The sequence below is a fragment of the Ambystoma mexicanum genome, chromosome 4q (genome assembly GCF_040938575.1).
Source record: "Ambystoma mexicanum isolate Mex_15411 chromosome 4q, UKY_AmexF1_1, whole genome shotgun sequence".
Lineage (NCBI taxonomy): Eukaryota > Metazoa > Chordata > Amphibia > Caudata > Ambystomatidae > Ambystoma > Ambystoma mexicanum.
The window spans coordinates 253,772,948-253,793,206 of NC_090928.1; the positions used below are offsets into that span (position 1 = coordinate 253,772,948).

At 42.6% G+C, this 20,259-nt stretch overlaps 1 protein-coding gene across 2 annotated transcripts in view; it reads right to left on the bottom strand.

Annotated features, from left to right (window-relative positions):
* Positions 1 to 5,326: 5,326 nt before the first annotated feature.
* GINS1 (GINS complex subunit 1) overlaps positions 5,327 to 20,259 on the bottom strand; it is a 295,885-nt gene continuing 280,952 nt past the window's right edge. For both annotated transcript variants that reach the window (XM_069607826.1, XM_069607825.1), the window contains one exon: positions 5,327 to 5,492. In XM_069607826.1, coding sequence (XP_069463927.1) covers positions 5,424 to 5,492 — 69 coding nt within the window. In that variant the 3' untranslated portion in view covers positions 5,327 to 5,423. The remainder of the gene's footprint in view (positions 5,493 to 20,259) is intronic.

Below are 20,259 nucleotides of genomic sequence, written 5' to 3' on the forward strand. Positions count from 1 at the left end.
ATTGGGATGGGCATGAAGAAACATTCTGCCATTAGGAAATATTTTCTCCAATGTATGTCCCACAGCTGCCTCCATAATCAACACTTTTTACATATGTTGTACTCATGGATTCTTCCCATTCCATTATTGAGCGATAAGATACGTGTCCCAGGATACAAAACCGCACCAACAAACTACTTTTGCCCCAAAATAATATGGAGCACAATGCCCTTTCGGCTGCAGACAAAAGGGCCACCAAATATTTTGAAATGGGCCCCCAAATATCTTATGCCTTGCCCAGGTGGACCCCTCCAATGCAGGGTGAGAGAGACTGGTGGAGGGGCCTCGTTTTTGTGCTGCCAGGGCGAGCCAAGCCAGCAAATGGTGGGCGTGGGGTTATTGGACATCCAAAAAAAACTTTGGGCCTCCAGGGAGCCGGCAGTCTTGGTGCATGGTGAGGGGGAAAGCGTGCCGCACAGCTGTTCTTGAAGCCACAGGGAGCCAAACTCAGTGACCCCAGTGCCTTCTAGGTGCAGTGAAGAAGCCCACCCAGGCAGACACAAATCACTCTGGTGATGCCGAGGATCCAGGCCCAGAAGATGCGAAGCAAGACGAGTGGGAAAGAGGATGCGGGAGAGCTTACCTTACCTTGCTGGTGCTACTTGGAGGCTCCTCTGTTCCCGTTGTGCAGTCCTGTGCTGACACAGGATTATTTCCAGCCAGTCACACTGTAGCATGGTACCCTGGGCAGGCTGCATCAGCCAGTAAGCAAAGAGCTTATTTGGCTTCTGCAACCTATCCAACACTTTCGTGGATTGGTTATACTCTCACAAAGTAGAGGGCCAATAATTATAGACGTGAACTTTTCGTTTCAAGTGAGTATTGCAGGATGTGTTCAGCCAAGCCAAATAACTACATTTCGGCTGAATACATACTCAAAGGCAGAATATGGTACATCCCCCAACTAAAACAGACAACCTGTTGGTTCTAAACATGTACCTTGGGTTAGATGCGAGGGGAGAGCTCTGCCTCCTGGCATTATTACTCTCTCAGCACCCTTTGACAAATTGGAAAATGCCCTTGTTGGCTTGCTTCTCATCTTTCCTAGCAGACTGGTTTAAGTCAGTCAAAATGGGAGTCAACAGGTATTTGCCAACCACCACGTCAATTGACTGATCTGGTCCATGCTCCTTTTACCATCTACATGGAGCCGCTGGGCATCCCTGCTCTTCAGTAGCAGATGACACAGACGTAACTTCAGGTTTCCATGGTGGAGGATACATTTACTGTTGACTGAATTCACTACTGACCACCTCCAAGGATTTGTTTTGTTCCCATCACTCGGTTCCTATTCAAATTGAGACATGGGTGGCCAGCAGTGGAGTCACTCTATCCCTTGCCTTCTCTTCAAAGGGCCGCGGCTTTTGCCCTAATTAACGAACTACTATGCAAGTGCATGTTCAGAAACCGTCTGCTTCAAGGAATGGTTTGCACGCCATCCGTTCCAACATCTCTAGGATTGGTTCCAAAATCTCACTCTTGATTGGTATGCTCAAAATCACCCCCCCCCCCCCGTTACCCCCCTGTCTACCTTATAACGCTAGTGCTAAAGCATCTGCGCTGGGTTCAGCCAGCTACTCGCATCCAATGTATATTTGTTCTTGCCCATAGGGCAGAGCACACTAGCACAACCAGGTGTCTGGTGGTTCAAGGGAGCATAAAAGTCATGGATAAATGCAACTTCAGCAGCCTCGTTTCATGAAATCAAAAGGCATTTTCTTTACTCCTCCTTTTGGGCTGGTGTGAGCTCCTGGAAACGGCTAGCCCCTGCTCTTTCTCTTTGCTTATATTATGTTTAGGAAGTAACTAGAAGCCAGGCTTTGGGCCTCCTCTCAATCTTTAGATTTGGTTTTTTACTTTATGCTTTATTTTGACATTCGCCATAAAAAAAAATAAAAAAAAAAAAATAATAATTGTAAATAGCTACAACAAAGAAAAATGAACATTCATTGTAATAAATATTAAAACCAGTATAAAACCATCAACCAGTACAAATACATTTCAGGCTAATAAGAATGCATACCCTTTAATATACAACTTTTTAAAAGTACCAATTCATGTGCAAATACAGAACTTCTAGCCACAGTCCAAAATATAAAACATGATAATTCATGCGAATATAGATTGGTACACTCCCATTAATATGCATGTCCATAAACTACATTTTATTAGTAAAATATTTTAAAACCGACAAGGTAACCAGCATATTACAGGTCAAGTGCGTTTCTTCATCTACCACCTAATTAAGTTAAACTTCATAAATAAACTGTAGTTGCCGTCCATAGAATATAGTTTAAACAGGGTTATCCGCATTGTGAAGTGCAAATAGTTTTCTATTACCTACCAACTACATAAGAAAACCTCCCCCTAATATTTTTCCCCACGAACAACTTCAATGAGAATATTACTAAATTATAGGCTTAATAGTCATACTTTTGCAACCACTTTAACAATCTAGCTACAGACCAGTTAAAATCGAGAATGTGCCCTTCTATATTAAAATCTTAATCTAGAACACAATCATATCCCAAGTTGTGATATAACTATTCTGTAACCTACATATCACCTCTGTGCAAAACCTTTAACAGGGTTGTCAGAATGCTAAATAACAATTACACCACAATGCACCAAGATTTAGCGGCTCCAGGTTCTATACCTTCGGCAAACGATTTCTTTTCTAGGGCCCAGGCCCATCCCAAATTCTGCACAACCACCAATATAACCATGGGTTGATCTAGTGACATGCCACGTCTCTTCGCCGACACCATGCTTCTTACTCCTGCTGTGAATAGTGTCAGATTTAAGCTGCTGCGTTTATATATTTATATATGTAGAGCAGAGAAACAGAACATTTGTTTGGCATCCAACTTGTCTTGTACAGAAGGGGCAATATGGGACATTTCTGGGGTTTCATCTGTTTATTACAGTCTTCAATGGATTCTCTTGTTCGATTGTACTTTTATGTTTGACTTGTATTTTATGGTGAGACATTAAATGGATTGCATCTATGTAGCCACAGTGAGGATGCAACAGACAACTTGACACCAGGATTAAACAACTTTATTTTTCCCAATGGGAAAGGTTGGATGATTTCTCACAGGAGCTAAAACACAAAAGAGATATTGTAAAGAAAGGACGGAGGAGTACATTCATTTAGTAACAGGGTGTAATCTCAGCAGATCTAACGTCCAAAGTCAAATGTCCAATCTACAGACTAATCAACAGAATATCAGGGTTGGCATACCCTGGAAGTGTCCTTTAACCAACTAGGTCTTCAGGTATTTCAAGCACCCCCACCATGCTTCTTTAATGGTCTTGTCCTTGTGTCCAGAGGACGTGTTGCCCTACTTGGGAAAATTCCAACTAGGGCAAGCCTGCAGCCCCTGCCCTCCCCTCCCCCCTCACCTAAATCCTCTTCAGGCTGGAGTGTTTGTAACCCCCGTCATGTAGCTGAGGGGCGTCCACAAATAATTCTGATCACAAATCTAGGAAAATATTTATTTTAAACAAGAAACTTCGAGCAAAATTCAAAACAAACAGGATAATCGTTTGCTAAGAGTGGTACCAATTCAAAGCTCATTCAGTGCATCTCCCTGGCACTCACAAGACCTGCGGCTATCTCCCAAAAATCATTTTGCTTGGCTTTCCCCAGATTCCTCCAGTAGATTCCATAGGTTCACTGCTTCCAACAGACAACAGGTTTACCAGCAACCAAGCTTGCAAGGGCCTTATTAACCCCATTAACTAAGCGCCATAACCTTGATATTGTCTGTCTTCTCTTATTCTAGTCCTGGCCCGCAACACCATGCCATGTGCACATTGCTCCTCCAACCTCTTCTGATCAGTGTTCTACCTGATCAACTGCCTTGGGCAATGCTTGCCCTCTTGTTCCCTCCTGCACTCGTCTAGCAATTCACAAGTGCTGCCTTTATCTGCTCCCCCTACCACCTATTTCTTTCATAACTCCTCCCTATTTTCTCCTCCCATCACCTGCAGATGTTCACCTCTTGTCACCTGCTGATATTCTCTGCCAATCCCCTCCTGATATTCACCTCTTCCCACCTCCCAGTAGTCACCACCTCCTGAAACGCCCCTCCTAATGTTCATTATTTTGTCTCCAAACTCCTGTCTCCCTCATGCTCGCCTCTCTAGCGATACCTCCTCAATCGCCAATATACTGTTCTTTGTTGGGCCAGACCAACAATGACGGTCGGTGGTCTGAGTGCTCAGACCATAGATTGGCTCTGTATAGTTCCTGCAATGTGATCCGCTGTGTGAGTTGGTACAGTTTTCCACTTCCCCGATAGGGACAGTGATTTTAAAGTGTGGGTCTGCTGTGTTTGAATGGGGCAATGGGCTTTTCTGCACATTTACTCGGTTCCCAAAGTGGAAGCAAATGCTGTGTTTGAGTCACTTTACTAGAGTGTTGTCACTGTGAAACCAGAAACCACACTAGCTCAGTGAGGTTCCCAGCCACTGTGGTCAGCCAGCTAAATGTCTTCAGAAAATGGGCAGGGTCTTCATTACACCCTCGTCTGCCATGGTTCACCATCATTAGCTTGAGCCAGTCAGAGGCCCCAGAGGGAGAGCACAGCTTTTTTCCTTTTCACCTCAAGTCGTCTTAAGGTTACCACTAGAATCTGGGTTGTTGCCCCCAGGAGGCTAGTTTCTCTGCCCCTTTGCAGTGGTCTTAGTTCTGTAGCTCTGTCTGACAAGCACCCACTGAGGGGTACCCCAGGCTCCCCTAGCCAGGAGATCCTCCCTCGTCCACCCCTAGGGTTGGGATCCAAGAGCGCCAGCCCTTCCCTGGCCACCTGAATAAAGGGTTCTCCACGTCAGGAGATTTGGAGTGTTTGGGCCGAAATTATGGAATCAATTGCCTTTTGAGACCAGAGCATGCAAATCTCTGGGACTGTTTAGAAAGAGTCTGAAAACCTTTCTATTCAGATAGACTGCATCTACAGAATACATAATTAATTCATACTTTGAACATGCCATTGTAATAGTTGACATCTGCGCATGTATATAGTTCAGTCTGATTGGTGTGTGCTAGAAATATTCAAAATCAAATCTACTCGGGAGAATACCCCCAGGTTTCTCACAATAGTGTGTACCATATTTGTAAATCACTTCTTGACAAAGGACTCTTAACAAGCAGAACATATACACATTAACAAGGCAAACGTTTCTGAACTACAAAACGGTTCACATTTCATGAGGTTCTTTCCAACTTTTAGAATAGCCAGTCATACCCCAAAATGAAGGGCAAAGCAACCAAAAAGCCAAATTGCATAAACGCATTACCAAAGTCTTTATTTTGTACACATTAATTGGTCAAACAAAAAACACTACGGCTCAAGCTATAAGTACACATCTGGGTCTAGTTAAGACATTACATGCTCCAGGACTCCTTGTCTGATCAATTGTTCACATTTTCCTCTGGGTAGAAAATGCTGAGGAGAAAAATATGAGAAAATCAGATTTTGCAGTCATAAAATACACTACTGAAAACAGATTGGATGATACTTTACTTACATTTTAACGCAAAGTATTTTATAAACGCATGCTTCAGAAGTGATTGTGCTTTAGAACTGAAATGTGTACAAAGAAACTACAAGTGGGTGTGAATACATTCTATTATGGTTGTACACAACAACAAGCAGCCTTTTAGCTGTTTCAAGGCGCTGTTTGCGGGGGGCAGTAAGGATGTGTATGATAAACGATAAGGAATAAGAGAACACAAAGGTTTTAAGACTACCTGACTTGGGTGAATTCAGTTTCTACACACAGGAAATAATAAAAGGGGTACCTGTAAATACCTAGGCTCTCCAGGTAAACTTATATAGCACAATAATAAACAATAATCCTAGGTACAGATGAGGCTAGAGAGACAAATTTGCAAAAATACACACATTTTATAATTTCAAAACACAAAACAATTACATTTTCATAAGAATACTTTTCAAAATAATATCAATCCAACTCATTCAACATCATCATTTCTTCTGATCAGTCTCTACTCTTTCATACTTTCACTCATACCATCAATATTTCAAATATTTAACAAAAATGTGCATAACCCAAAACTTATTGCACCTAAAATACACAAAGAACAATAAACAGTCCCGTTCTTGTCAATACTGTTTTTTCACAGATATGTGATCAATTTATGCTCCTAGAACAACTACGATTGTTGTCCCAAAGATCTACATATGTTTCGGTCAATCATGGACTATCTGGTCCTTCGTTTTTTCAACCTTCTTCAGGATCAAGGGACCACCATTCCAGGCTCCCACAACAACTGAATCAGATGTCTACAATTCGCTAACCAAAGATGTGTCAGGGGTAGTGTGAATGTCAGAAATCACTCCACCAAGGTTCTGCTTGAAACTTTGCAGACACAGCAGTCTTCTATGTAGCTCTAGATGTAAAGGTTCCACCTCGGCTCACACCAGCAAAGTCTGGCACAGAGCTGCACTTTTCATTTGTGCCCTTTTTCTTTTTTCTTTCTCTTATTTTGAAGTTAAATGGCCACTCCAAAGATGGTGCGGGGGATCACGTGGATATTCTACACTCGTTGTCATGGGCACTTATCTCGCTTATCCGTCACCCTAGGTCAACTGCTGACTGTCACGGAAACGCCACACTCCGTTCGCGCAAAACTATTCCTCTACTCTACTTTCGATTAGAGGAATAGTTTTGCGCGAATGGAGTGTGGCATTTCCGTGACAGGTAGCAGTTGACCTAGGGTGACGGATAAGCGAGATAAGTGACCATGACAACGAGTGTAGAATATCCACATGATCCCCCGCACCATCTTTGGAGTGGCCATTTAACTTCAGAATAAGAGAAAGAAAAAAGAATCTGTACATAGGTTCATAGTTTCTACACACAGCACTAAAGAGAGTTCCATGGTTTAGGAGAGCTGGTTTGGATGCGTTTTTATATCCTGTGGACATTACTTACCCAATAATAGTCTGTTGCTTTTACCGTTCAAATCCTCAGATTATGATTTGGTTTTGACAGAGCGTGATCAGAGTCTAGCAAGGGTGGGTGTACTTCAGCCCCCCTATGGGGAAGGAAAGGTGCGCGCATGTGACTAAACAGATGCAAGTCACAGAAAGAACTACTAAGTAAGCAATGTCTGCCTTCTGAAGCTTGTGAATATGTTTAGATTTATATTCTTGAAATCGAGTAGTGAGCAGTACCAGATGATGGTGGTGGGGGAGCTGAAGGACGGACTGTCCCACCTATGAGTCTAACCTTGCTTGTGTCTCTACACAACATGGTTGTCTAGATGAAGGTACACCAAGTAGATGCTTCAGAAATTGTCCTCCAAAAAGTGCCTGGACCAATTTAGCCTTCATCGCAAAAAGCCCCATTGGAGGCAGAGCTTTAGGAGGCAAAGGAAGCGATTCATGTGCCAATGTGTTGCAAAGTGGAATACAGCCTATGATGTACCTAGCAAAGGTACATTTGGTAAATGGCCACAACCATCTTCCTTTTTCAAAAGAAACAGACTGGTTGTACACATTGATTTTGTCTAAAAGATCACAGCTATCCACACAAGTGTGTGAAGTAGCTTCTTGTTTTCGTGTTCCAAAAGAAAAACTGGTAGTTCTATAGACTATTTGATATGAAATGTATAAATGAGTTATGGTGTAAAATGGGGGAAGAGTTCTACATTAGTCAGTTTTGTGAAACACTGAAAAGGGTTTTGTCTGCCAAGAGTACCTGAAGTTAGTTTACTCTCCTTATTGATGTGATTGCAATAGGGAAAGCCACTTTGTCCCTTAGAGAAGCTTTTTGTGCAAAGGCTCAAAAAGTGGGCCCATAGGTATGTGGGTGTGTATTTAGATCTGAGTCTGGAGGTGTCACAGGTGTGTATATATGCGTTGTTCTCAAGCTTTGACCACTGATATCTTCCACCAAGACTTTCTTTTGCAAGGTGGTGTATGCCGCAAAGGCTGCTCTTATGTAAATTGAGTGAATTATACACCAACCCAAAGAGGCATGGGAGGTAGGGGACAATGTCTGCCGGTGGAGAAAAAAAAACGGATTTGCTTCTTCTGGAACCCTAGAACAAACATCTTCCATGGTTGAAATAGCAATGTATTTTGTTTGGTTTACTGTCCTCACAAACAATTTACATTGTTAAGATGGATTTTTTAAAACTCTGTCCTGGTGGGTAGAAGTTTAGGAGGCCACCCTAGTATAGTGGAACAGGGGTACCTTCTGGACAAGGCAGACCAATCTACGGTAGCTTGGTAGGCGGTTAAGACTAAGTCATGAGGGGTGAGTGATTGGAAGCCCACAATCGGCACACACAGTACAACTCCAAAGATTACTCAGACAGATGCTTATCAAAAATACATTTATTATAGGCCTTTATAACTAAACACAAATAAACCACAGTAATAATAAAACAGTTACCACACACACATTTCACTATGTAACATATACACAAAATAGGTTTTGTCTAATGCAGATGAAAGGGGAGAAAGTAACCACAACCTGCAACAGAAGAGGTAAGCTCAACACAGATATGGCATTAGGCAGTTCATCGATGTCAATCCCTACCTTATGCAGTCCAGCCCTAAGAAGTGAGGAGCCGTATGCTCAAAGGTATAGCAGTGCATTAACAACACGCGGTCGTGCGTAAAGTGAAAAGCGAGTACTATTCAGGGGGCTGTAGCTGTTCAGGAAGAGGGTTGAGGCAATGAAGAATAAAGCCCTACTCCTTAAGGAAGGTCTACCCTTGCAGATAGAGCAACTTTCGGAGTTCGGGAATAGCTGGGGAGCGCAGGCTAGCCCAGCTAAGGCGAGTATCTTTTCAGGGATTCTCGTGTCTAAAACAGATGGATGTGCCAGGGGGCCACCGGTAAGTGATTTAAGTACTCACCGACCCGCGACACAGTCCGGGCCAAACTTTGCCAGTCTAGTCCAGTTTGCTAGTAGGTTTCACCCCTGCAGTTACGGGTCACTCCGGCTCTCAGCAGCTGCGGGACAGGACAATTGTTCGTAGCGGGACAGTAGCCTTTTCTCAGATAGTTAGTGCTTCCGCGTTTTCGTTACACATTGAGTGCCTACACTCACATAGTATGTCAGCTATGGCTAAATCAGCCAGGGTGCATAGAAGAGGACTATGGCTCCATTTAGAATAACTCTCAATGGTTCAGTATCCCAGGTTCCAATTTTTTCTTCTTCTTTCTTCCCCCTTAGTTAATTTAGACCGTTTAGCCCGGCAACATCTATTGCCAAACCTCGACTGCACCTCTGCACTGCTTTTTGACAACATACGGAAAGTATATGGTAATTGTTCGGGTAAGCATGCCTCTACATCTTATCTCTCAAGTTCTCAATAAATGCTTAAAGATCAAGCTTAATCTCAAGCCAATTCAAAAGGTTTCTCGTGGCAAGACTAGATACAAGGGCAATGGCCTACCCTTCATAGGAAAGGGCACAGGCTCTTGCCAGTGCAGATCACTTTTTAATCAAGCCAGCCAGACCATAACAGTAAACACAGCAGTAAGACTACTGGGAATGATGGCATCAATTGATTTACTTATTCCATGTTCACAAACCTACTAGTGAGCCTTCTACAAGAGTGATGGGTAGAGAAATTCACATTGTATGGGTGTGTGTGTGGGGCCTAAGTTCATATTAAGGGCGGACCACAAACCTTTGAAGGCAGTACTACAAGAAAAGTGTTTGGATAAGTTGCCCAGACGCAAATCTTTGTGGGTCACTCGTTTTCGATGCATTCAAAATGTGAAGTCGGGTAAAGGGCTGAAGGTGGCAACTCGGCCATTGACTCGCTTACCTTTAACAAAAGGAGTTTGGGATATTATTTCTATTGACATAAGAAGGCTCATAGTTAGAGATTATGTAATTGTAATATTGGATTTGTATTCAAAGTCGGTTGAGATGGACTATGCCACTGATGATATCTAGTAGCAATGTGAAGTTTTAAAAAAGGAATTTTTGACATGAAAGGGACTCCAAAGAAAATCCTGTCCGACAGAGAAAAGTTTATTAGCAGAGACATGGGGTTGTTTTTGAGGAGTGGCATTACTCATAAGAAGACCGCATTGCATCACCCACAGAGCAACGGGGGAGTTGAGAGGGGAAATTGGGCAATTATGGAAGGAGGATGGATCACTAAGTTTCGGGCCAACCATGCAAGCAGCTGGTAAGAGGTTAGTGATATTGCAGCTCACCAAGCATGAATCAACAGGGTCTGTGCCCTTTGAAGTGATGAGGGAGGGTGTGTCAAACTCCTTGGGAGGAGACCAGAAAGAAGTGTTTAAGTGATTAGCTGACAAGGCAATGTAGATAATCCACAGGATAAGATGAAACAATTGTTCAATGAGAAGGGCTCTGCCAGGAGTGCCAGGAGTATCAATGTAAGTCTGGGTAACTGGGGCAGGAACAAGATGGGCAAAGATGGCATGAGGTGCTTTATACTCGTACTAGTAGTAAGGCAGTATTAAAAAAAGCCATAATGACGTCTGATGGCAAAGTTTGGAACCTGAGCACAGTGGTGGCTGTGAGAAATTGTGATGGGTGTGTATGAAGAGAATTGGTCAGAGAGGGTGGTTGAAGTCATGGTTTGTCATTGCTACCATGCAATGTAAATAGTTGCTGTTGTGTTTTAAATTCTGTTCGTGGTAAGGTGGGGGGTGCACTGTCCTTGCTTTGCACTGGAATTAGTGAGAGCATTCCAACAGTGTGCTTAGGAGCTGGAAGTTCCAGGCTGGACAGCTTAACTGAGAGCAGTGAGGGATAGAAGCAACCAGGGCTTGCTGAACAGATTGTACAAATAAACGCACTCAAGTGATTTTACTGATTTGTGAGGATCATTACATAAAACGAACCATAGGGAGGGACAGGTAAAACACCCAATAAGAAAGGGAAGCCAATCCTCTCTGAAACGTGGTCATAGCAACAAGGCCTTTGACTCTCAGGTGGTGGTTGTAGGACAACACAGAAGTACACAGAGGTACACTCGGTCCACATACATACATGGGATATTAATGAAGTAAAATAGCTTGAACTCCTGATGAAGCCAAAATTAAAGCACAACTGCCAACAGCCTATTCCCTAAAACCAAATTAATATGACACAATTACTCAAGGGTGAGAATGGGGTGCCAAAGAGAGACCCCTAGGACTGGGCACCTTTACCTATTAAACGTTGGGGTGACCCAACGTTTAATAGGTAAAAAGGGACAATTGCAGGGGGATTTCAGGAGAACTCCCTCTGGCCACCAACAAGATTAAGGAATAAAAAAAGACAGGGGGAGGGGAGGAAGCAAAAGGTTGAGGGGCCTCAAAAAGTGACCCTACAATCAGCAAAATATGAATTCTGGATTAACACTGGGAGACCCATTTGAATCGCCCAGTTCCAGACACTCGTCTAGTCTTCTTCATTTCTATACTTTCGATCCTAGCAATAGGATCTGATCAGGCTTGCCTTCATATCGCCTGTGTGCGTCTTCCCTACCAAGAGCTTTCTCCATCAAGTCTGTTGTGAGAGTATGCGGTTCATGGCATTTTAGGCACAGTAGTGTGAGGCATGGTAACGGAATGGCTCAAGCGCCGTTGTCATTCAAGGTGGGTTTAAGCTAAAGCATGGGGCATTGCAAAGAGCGGTGCAGACTTCCTCATTAGGCAACCCTCGTCATAACCCTTTGGGTATTGGGGCAGGCCAATCAAACCAAGTGCCACCCCCTCCTAAAGGGAGTTTAGCTCACTTTATGCACAAAACCTATTCACCAAAGTCTTACACATTTCTGGATCAATTGCACTATTTTTGATGAGGGGGATGTCAAAGCAAATTCTTCAGGAAGGTGGATTTAGACAGGATTATGTACTGAAGGAGGTCTAGAGTCCATTAGGTCGAATATTTAAAGACAGCAGAACATTTGACTGGTATGTAGAAGCCACCAAAAGACGCAATCAAAAGGGAAGCTCCAAGAGCAGCTGACAGCAAAGCATCCAAATTTGAGGCGCCCAACAACAGAAAAGCCTAAAGTCTACTTTATTTAGCACTGCAACAAGAAGCCCCATTAAAGAATCCTTAGAAGACATTTGTACAACCTTCCTACACTAAACCTTATATCTGATCGGCACTCCATCAATCTCAATTGGCAGCATCTGCTATCTGTATCGATGGAGGGAAGTGGGGACAAATGCAACTTCAAGAAGAGCTTGAAGTAATAATAGATCGCTAGATCCCTTCCTGTGCCAAGCTTAATCAGTGGTTACAAGTTGCTCTCCCTCCAAGCACTTTCATTTTATGATGACAGAAGTAACATTAACAAGAAACCAGAAGCGCCAACTTAATGGAGTCCACAGAAAGACTGTAGAAAGCTGCTCCATAAAGACAGCGTGGAAGAGGATACATTCATGTGCACAAAATAATGAAAACCACAGATTACCATGAAAAGCTTAAACCATGTTATGATCAGTACTCTGGCATCCCCAATTCGACAGAACCAATGGTCATCACATTCGTAGTAAGCCGGTAGAAGGAGTACTCATTGGTTGGAAAGAATTTGACTTGGGCTTGATTAGCTGCGCAGCATTTTCATGAGAAGGTACAGACCCAGACTGAAACTACAGATATTAGACTAACAGCACTTCAGCCTTCCCAAAGGAGGGCAGGAACAAACCCTTGGCAAAAGCGATAACTAGAGGATGAGGAATTCCCATCAAAGTAGGACAAGGGGGAGTGCACAACAGACTGATGTTGAGCCTGAATAATTACCAGAGTAATTACTGTAAAGAGTTTGGACACTAATTTACTTGCTACAATGATTGTCTGCTCAGCCTTTCCCTGCAAACATTTCTACAACCTCTACCACCTACTTCACAATAGGACTGCCAAGGAGCTAATATTGCACCACTGATCAAAAAGCACCCATCCACTCCTTATCTGAAGTGTTCTGGTAGTGCAAAGGATGTATTGGGGTCAGCAGATACAGGAGCTTCTCAATGAACTCTAAAAAGCTTTTTAATCTCCACATTCTCTGTTTACAGATGAAGTGGAGAATGTGGTGGGTATTTGGAGGTCAACCACTACCCCACCCAATTACACAACGTATGATGTTACCTCAGGTCCTATTCCTGAACATCATGATTTTTTTTACTTTATTCGGATTGGATCAGATCTGTTATTGGGTTGCACTATTTACTATTTTCCTTGTGATTATATATTTAGCTTTTCTTGTACATAGAGAATTGGAACTATTGACTGTGCCGCACACATTTTCAAAATTGACGGGGGGAGGGGTGGGGAGGACTGTAGAATAACCCTCCTGTTGCAGGGACTGTTAGAGAAAGTTCTCCCACAATTATGGTCCACACGTGCAAATTAAGCTGGAAGCATATTGAATGTGGAACTTCTGTGCATTACTCCAACTCAGCCAAACCTCTTCCGTGTATCATGATGTAATCCATTTCAAAAGAGGAAGACAGAATGAAGCCAGTTTGAGACTACTTCAGCAAGAAATATTCTCCCTACTTGTAGTCCTTGAAATACACCTATTTTACTTGAGAGAACTTGCTAAAGGAACTTGTAGAGGACCTTCTATTGCTACCTACAGTGCTTCATTGGATCCAGTTGCGGCAGGCTTTCCATTCAGACTACATTATGTAGCTAGCACTGCTCTGTTGGTAGAGAAATTAGATATTTTAGTCATAGGCTATTCTAGCACTGCAGTGGTATCTCATGTTATCACATTGCCTTTGAATGGAAAGTTACAGCACATTTTCAATTCCCGTTTGACCATATATTAAAACATATTGCTATCCGCTCCTAATGTTACTACATCATAATGCTCAGTTGTAAATATTACCACTAAGTCTATGGAGTCACACATGGCTTTGACATACTGTGGAAGCAACATGTCTGACGTCAGCTGGCACGTCTATACATTATGGTTCTTATGTTGCTGTTAGACTCACTGCTGTTGCCTTCTGCCTTTCCATGGTAAAAATGGGAGGCTCACAACCTTTCTGGATTAACGATAAGAGGAAAATCATTTTGCTGATGAATCAACTCTAATTGCAGCCCTGAAAGACCACCTCCAAGAGATATGCTCATCTGTGTTGCAGCGGATCAGTCTTCAATTACCACCCTCTCTAGCCTGGTAGTGCTACATGATTCAGCAACTGAGCAAGAGGGGTACTGGTCTCAGAAGTACTTTAAGTTATGAACAGACACTGTGGCACAGTCCAGGTAGCCACACGGTAGATGCCAAATTGCTTTCAACTTACCTAGTCAACTTGCACATTCAGTGGCTCATTATAGAAAGATCGCAATCATAGCACTAGTAAACCGTGACTGGTTTGCACCTTATTTTCCAACTTTTGCTAAGTACTGCTCTAATAATTGTTCTGTCTGGCCCATGACGTGGGACACAGTGTAAAGTGTTTTTGTGCCCTTTTTCTTTCTCTTATTTTGAAGTTAAATGGCCACTCCAAAGATGGTGCGGGGGATCATGTGGATATTCTACACTCGTTGTCATGGGCACTTATCTCGCTTATCCGTCACCCTAGGTCAACTGCTGACTGTCACGGAAACGCCACACTCCGTTCGCGCAAAACTATTCCTCTACTCTACTTTCGATTAGAGGAATAGTTTTGCGCGAATGGAGTGTGGCATTTCCGTGACAGGTAGCAGTTGACCTAGGGTGACGGATAAGCGAGATAAGTGACCATGACAACGAGTGTAGAATATCCACATGATCCCCGCACCATCTTTGGAGTGGCCATTTAACTTCAGAATAAGAGAAAGAAAAAAGAATCTGTACATAGGTTCATAGTTTCTACACACAGCACTAAAGAGAGTTCCATGGTTTAGGAGAGCTGGTTTGGATGCGTTTTTATATCCTGTGGACATTACTTACCCAATAATAGTCTGTTGCTTTTACCGTTCAAATCCTCAGATTATGATTTGGTTTTGACAGAGCGTGATCAGAGTCTAGCAAGGGTGGGTGTACTTCAGCCCCCCTATGGGGAAGGAAAGGTGCGCGCATGTGACTAAACAGATGCAAGTCACAGAAAGAACTACTAAGTAAGCAATGTCTGCCTTCTGAAGCTTGTGAATATGTTTAGACTTATATTCTTGAAATCGAGTAGTGAGCAGTACCAGATGATGGTGGTGGGGGAGCTGAAGGACGGACTGTCCCACCTATGAGTCTAACCTTGCTTGTGTCTCTACACAACATGGTTGTCTAGATGAAGGTACACCAAGTAGATGCTTCAGAAATTGTCCTCCAAAAAGTGCCTGGACCAATTTAGCCTTCATCGCAAAAAGCCCCATTGGAGGCAGAGCTTTAGGAGGCAAAGGAAGCGATTCATGTGCCAATGTGTTGCAAAGTGGAATACAGCCTATGATGTACCTAGCAAAGGTACATTTGGTAAATGGCCACAACCATCTTCCTTTTTCAAAAGAAACAGACTGGTTGTACACATTGATTTTGTCTAAAAGATCACAGCTATCCACACAAGTGTGTGAAGTAGCTTCTTGTTTTCGTGTTCCAAAAGAAAAACTGGTAGTTCTATAGACTATTTTATATGAAATGTATAAATGAGTTATGGTGTAAAATGGGGGAAGAGTTCTACATTAGTCAGTTTTGTGAAACACTGAAAAGGGTTTTGTCTGCCAAGAGTACCTGAAGTTAGTTTACTCTCCTTATTGATGTGATTGCAATAGGGAAAGCCACTTTGTCCCTTAGAGAAGCTTTTTGTGCAAAGGCTCAAAAAGTGGGCCCATAGGTATGTGGGTGTGTATTTAGATCTGAGTCTGGGGGTGTCACAGGTGTGTATATATGCGTTGTTCTCAAGCTTTGACCACTGGTATCTTCCACCAAGACTTTCTTTTGCAAGGTGGTGTATGCCGCAAAGGCTGCTCTTATGTAAATTGAGTGAATTATACACCAACCCAAAGAGGCATGGGAGGTAGGGGACAATGTCTGCCGGTGGAGAAAAAAAAACGGATTTGCTTCTTCTGGAACCCTAGAACAAACATCTTCCATTGTTGAAATAGCAATGTATTTTGTTTGGTTTACTGTCCTCACAAACAATTTACATTGTTAAGATGGATTTTTTCACATTCAGTGGCTCATTATAGAAAGATCGCAATCATAGCACTAGTGAACCGTGACTGGTTTGCACCTTATTTTCCAACTTTTGCTAAGTACTGCTCTAATAATTGTTCTGTCTGGCCCATGACGTGGGACACAGTGTAAAGTGTTTGCCTTAGGCACATCCTACTACAGAAGGCCATTTGTAAATATCCAGATACATTTTATTCAGTTACCTAAAGGTTTAACCTAGGAATTCTGTCTTGTGGTGGCAGACATGTTTTCTCAGTGGTTAGAAGCTTACTGTTGCCGAAAGATCGATTGTCCTGCAATTCCAGAGGATCACACTTTACTCACCAAGCGGTCAGAGATATTTGTAAGACTGAATATTTTTGAGCATTTTCAATGAGCCAATCATACCAAATCTAGTGGAGTAATAGAATGCAGAAATGGTGATAAATGAAAGATTATACAGAGTTTGCCATAAGAAAGGTCTCAAGTGGCCTGAGGCACTACCATGATTTCCACTTAATATCCATAACAATCACAATCGGAAGCATGTGCTGTCAACTCAGCAAATATTCACCCGACATCCTAGGCATATGGCCATGACCCCACCTCCATCAGCTAGCAGTTTGAATCTCCATTTATACTAGTAGGCCGTTTTAAATTATTATAAGTCCCTTGTTAAGGCTAACAGACTCTTCTATTTGCAAGGAAAGGGGGGGGGATTATCGGAACTGGCTGCAGGTCCACCTCAACAAGTTACCAAAAAGGTAAAAAGACAAAAGGGAAACAGTTTCCCAGTACTGATAGCGGGAAGCACTGATCAGTTTCTCCATAACAAAAGGAGGAAAAGGCCAGGGGAGGGAAGCTGAAGGCTTCACTTCCCTGTAAAAAGACAGGACAAGTTAAAAAACAGAGGCAACATTTTGGTGGTCCATAGAATATGGCGGTAAAGTTGCCTAAAGAGAAATCTTTCCTAACTCTAATTAAGATGGAAGCAGAAAGAATACAGCCGAACAGCTGAGAAGCGCGGGTGCCTTGCTCATCATGGCTTTTCAACTAAGAACTGATCCCTCATCTTTTTTCCATGACAAATAATAAGATATGCCAACTTGAAAACAAAGAATCTGTGTTTAACATTTACTAACCTTCCTTCATTGCCTTTTGTAGCTTAACGGTAGATGCAGGTGCTCTAATACTGGCGCTAAGAGGCCAGGCAGGCATGCCATGTTGCAGTGCAGAAATTACTACAGCAATGTGAAATGCTGTGGCATGGGGAGCTATCTTCATGTCGAGCGAAAGCAGATTGTGGAATTCTGGATCTGTCTGGACAAAGTGCATTCTGTTGGAATCCCAATTCTTATTTTGGGGATGTGCGAGGTAGAATGGTGTATGCCTCTGCCCCACCAGAAAGTCTCTCCTGGGTGTGCCTGGATACAAATAGGCAGTGGGTGCTCCTTAGCTGTGAACAGGTTGACTAAACAAGTGTGCTAGAGTCTGAAGATTTAGCTAACCATTTCCTTATGTGCAGATGTATTCATGTTTTGCAATGCCTTAGCCGATGTGTCGCAGCAACCGAGGATTTAACCAACTGCCTGTTTTGAAGTTGCAGATGAAAATGGACCAATACTGTATAACATACCCTTTACTGTTTTGATACACTGCCTCTTGGTCGTCTAGATCCAGATCACCATTCTGCAGCGTTTCATGAAGAAATACAAAGCCCTTCTCAATAACTCACCTGATAGAAGGCTCAGATCCCAGTGATTACAACATCCTTTCTCTGGGCTAGGGTATCTGCTGCTACCACTTTCGAAGAGGCTGGTTTTACATGGGTGGCCACCTTTGGAGTATCTCGTCCATGACAAGAGACCAGAAGTAGACTTCTCCTATTGCTCCATATCGAGGGATACAAAAATTCCTATCCAGGAGCTATAGGTTCCTGTAGATCAGGCATCAACTAAAAAGCAAGAGTTAACGCTAAGAAACAAGGAGTTCCATAAATGCTACTTTAACATGAGGTGCAAAGTGTTGTCCACTCTATATGAGCCACTATGCTTTAAATGGCTTTTAGATAAATCGTAATGCTCCCTCAAGTATTCTTAAGCACAGTGTTAATGTCACATAGGAATGGCTGTTTGGCACAAGTTAGCCCAGGGTGTTAAAAGAAGCAGGAGGTGTAGCTCCCGGAAATTTCCCAGTGCATGTGAATGAAAATACTGCCAAGCATTATTAAAACGGTCTGATCCTAGGGACCAAAAAGATACAAGATGACAAGGTGCCATAGCGACCTGAAAGCCCTGCTGAAACAATTCAAACCTGGAAAGAATTAACAACATCACTAGCAACCCATATCTTTATTCTGACGTGGAAGATATATTTCTGACAAATTGCCATCTTTGAATATCAAAAATATTTACTAAGAATTGAATCAACGCAGAGAAACAATAGGAGGCGACGATTTCAGCATTCCAGCAGGCCAACATGCATCCGGCAGTTGATTTATATATCTCTTGCCTTCTCTACTAGCTCCTCTTTTCCAGTGCACAGCAACCAGAATATAGCATTGAAAAGAGGCAAAGGGAAAGGACAACAAAGAGGATCACAATCAAATAAATACATAGGCAAGACAGTCCATAGGACGAGAGAGGCCAGATAAAAACTCCTATATCAACAATTGTGGCTCACCCTCAGGACTTAAGCAAAAAAGATAAGGAAACAGGTCCACGGTTAGGCATGAGAAACAAGGACAAAAACACATAGTAACAAAGGTTACAAGTCAGCTCTCATCCTTCTAGTAAACCTAAACAAATACATTACATACATATAACACTGGTTCTCTAACTGTTCTCTTTCCTACATGCAGACACTTGAGTATAACCTGGTGGCCAAGACATGGTAGGCATTTGGCACACAGATTAAAAGTGCAGTCCTTTGCAATACGGGGAAACAAAATTCCCATTTAAAACTATCAAAACCAAGTCCTACCTAGGCAGGCTGTGGTTTGGCTTCCTTTATAACCTCAGAAGAACCACGAGTTAAGATAAGTTCCTTAACTACCATTGGAAACAAACGTGCACACAGTGCACAGGGGTTCCCAGTCACCTTCAGCCCTTTTCAACATTACGATTCCTTAATGAATGCATGTCAACAACTTTGATCTTTGGTGGCCATGTCATGCTGATCCGACTACGTGGAACTGTAGTCTGAAGGACCAGATAAATACAAATCCCTGCAGACCTACCATTGCAGCAGACACAGATGCACAACTGGCTTCCGTTGAATGCCTGCAAAACCCAAGCAGTGGTGTTCACTGCTCCTGTAGAGCTGAACAAACCCAATGCATTTTCTCTGTAGCCCATCTTTGCGATGCAGCATCCAAAGCCCAAAAGCAGGGGAGTCTCTGAAATGTTCCCTTGAGCTTCAGATGGTCAGTAGCAGCATGCTCCTTTGATTAGGATGTAGGGGCCTACAAATTGCATCTCAATGTACTTGCTGCTATTAGTGTTAAATATAAAATGTTCAAAGGAATGCTTGAGCACACAAAGCAAGTTTGTTCAACAGCGTCCATGGTTCCTTATCAATCACATTAAATTCATGGGAACAGTATGGTGTATTACACTTGCACACATGCTGTAACCATGATCAAATGTTACTTGTGTTGATTATAAATGTACATCACGTGATTAGTTTTGTTTTATTTTCTGGACCCAGGAGTAGCCAAATGACAAATATCTTAGCTGAGAAAAATCACACAATGCTCCCCAAATTCTTAGATCAATTACTTACATTCCCACCTTGATTGAACTGTCAAGGTCTGCCAAAGGTAACCAGTGACCTCAAAAGTCAACATGGACCATTTCATTCCAAGTACACCGTGCCAGTGAAAAATTCAAACCAAAACATGGCCAGTGAGAAATTTTGCTCCAGTTCCTGATTTGAGATTAACGTTTATCGTTTGTGTTAAGCACCTAAATGTGCTGCAGTCCTATACCAGTTGAAAAAAAGAAGGTGTCTGGTTAGTTGTCTGAGAGTTGTTAAATGTTCATTCACATCTCGTTCTCTGAGCAGAGAACACTATGCCCATTAAATTGGAAGTTTTGCTTCAGTGTAAAGCTGGA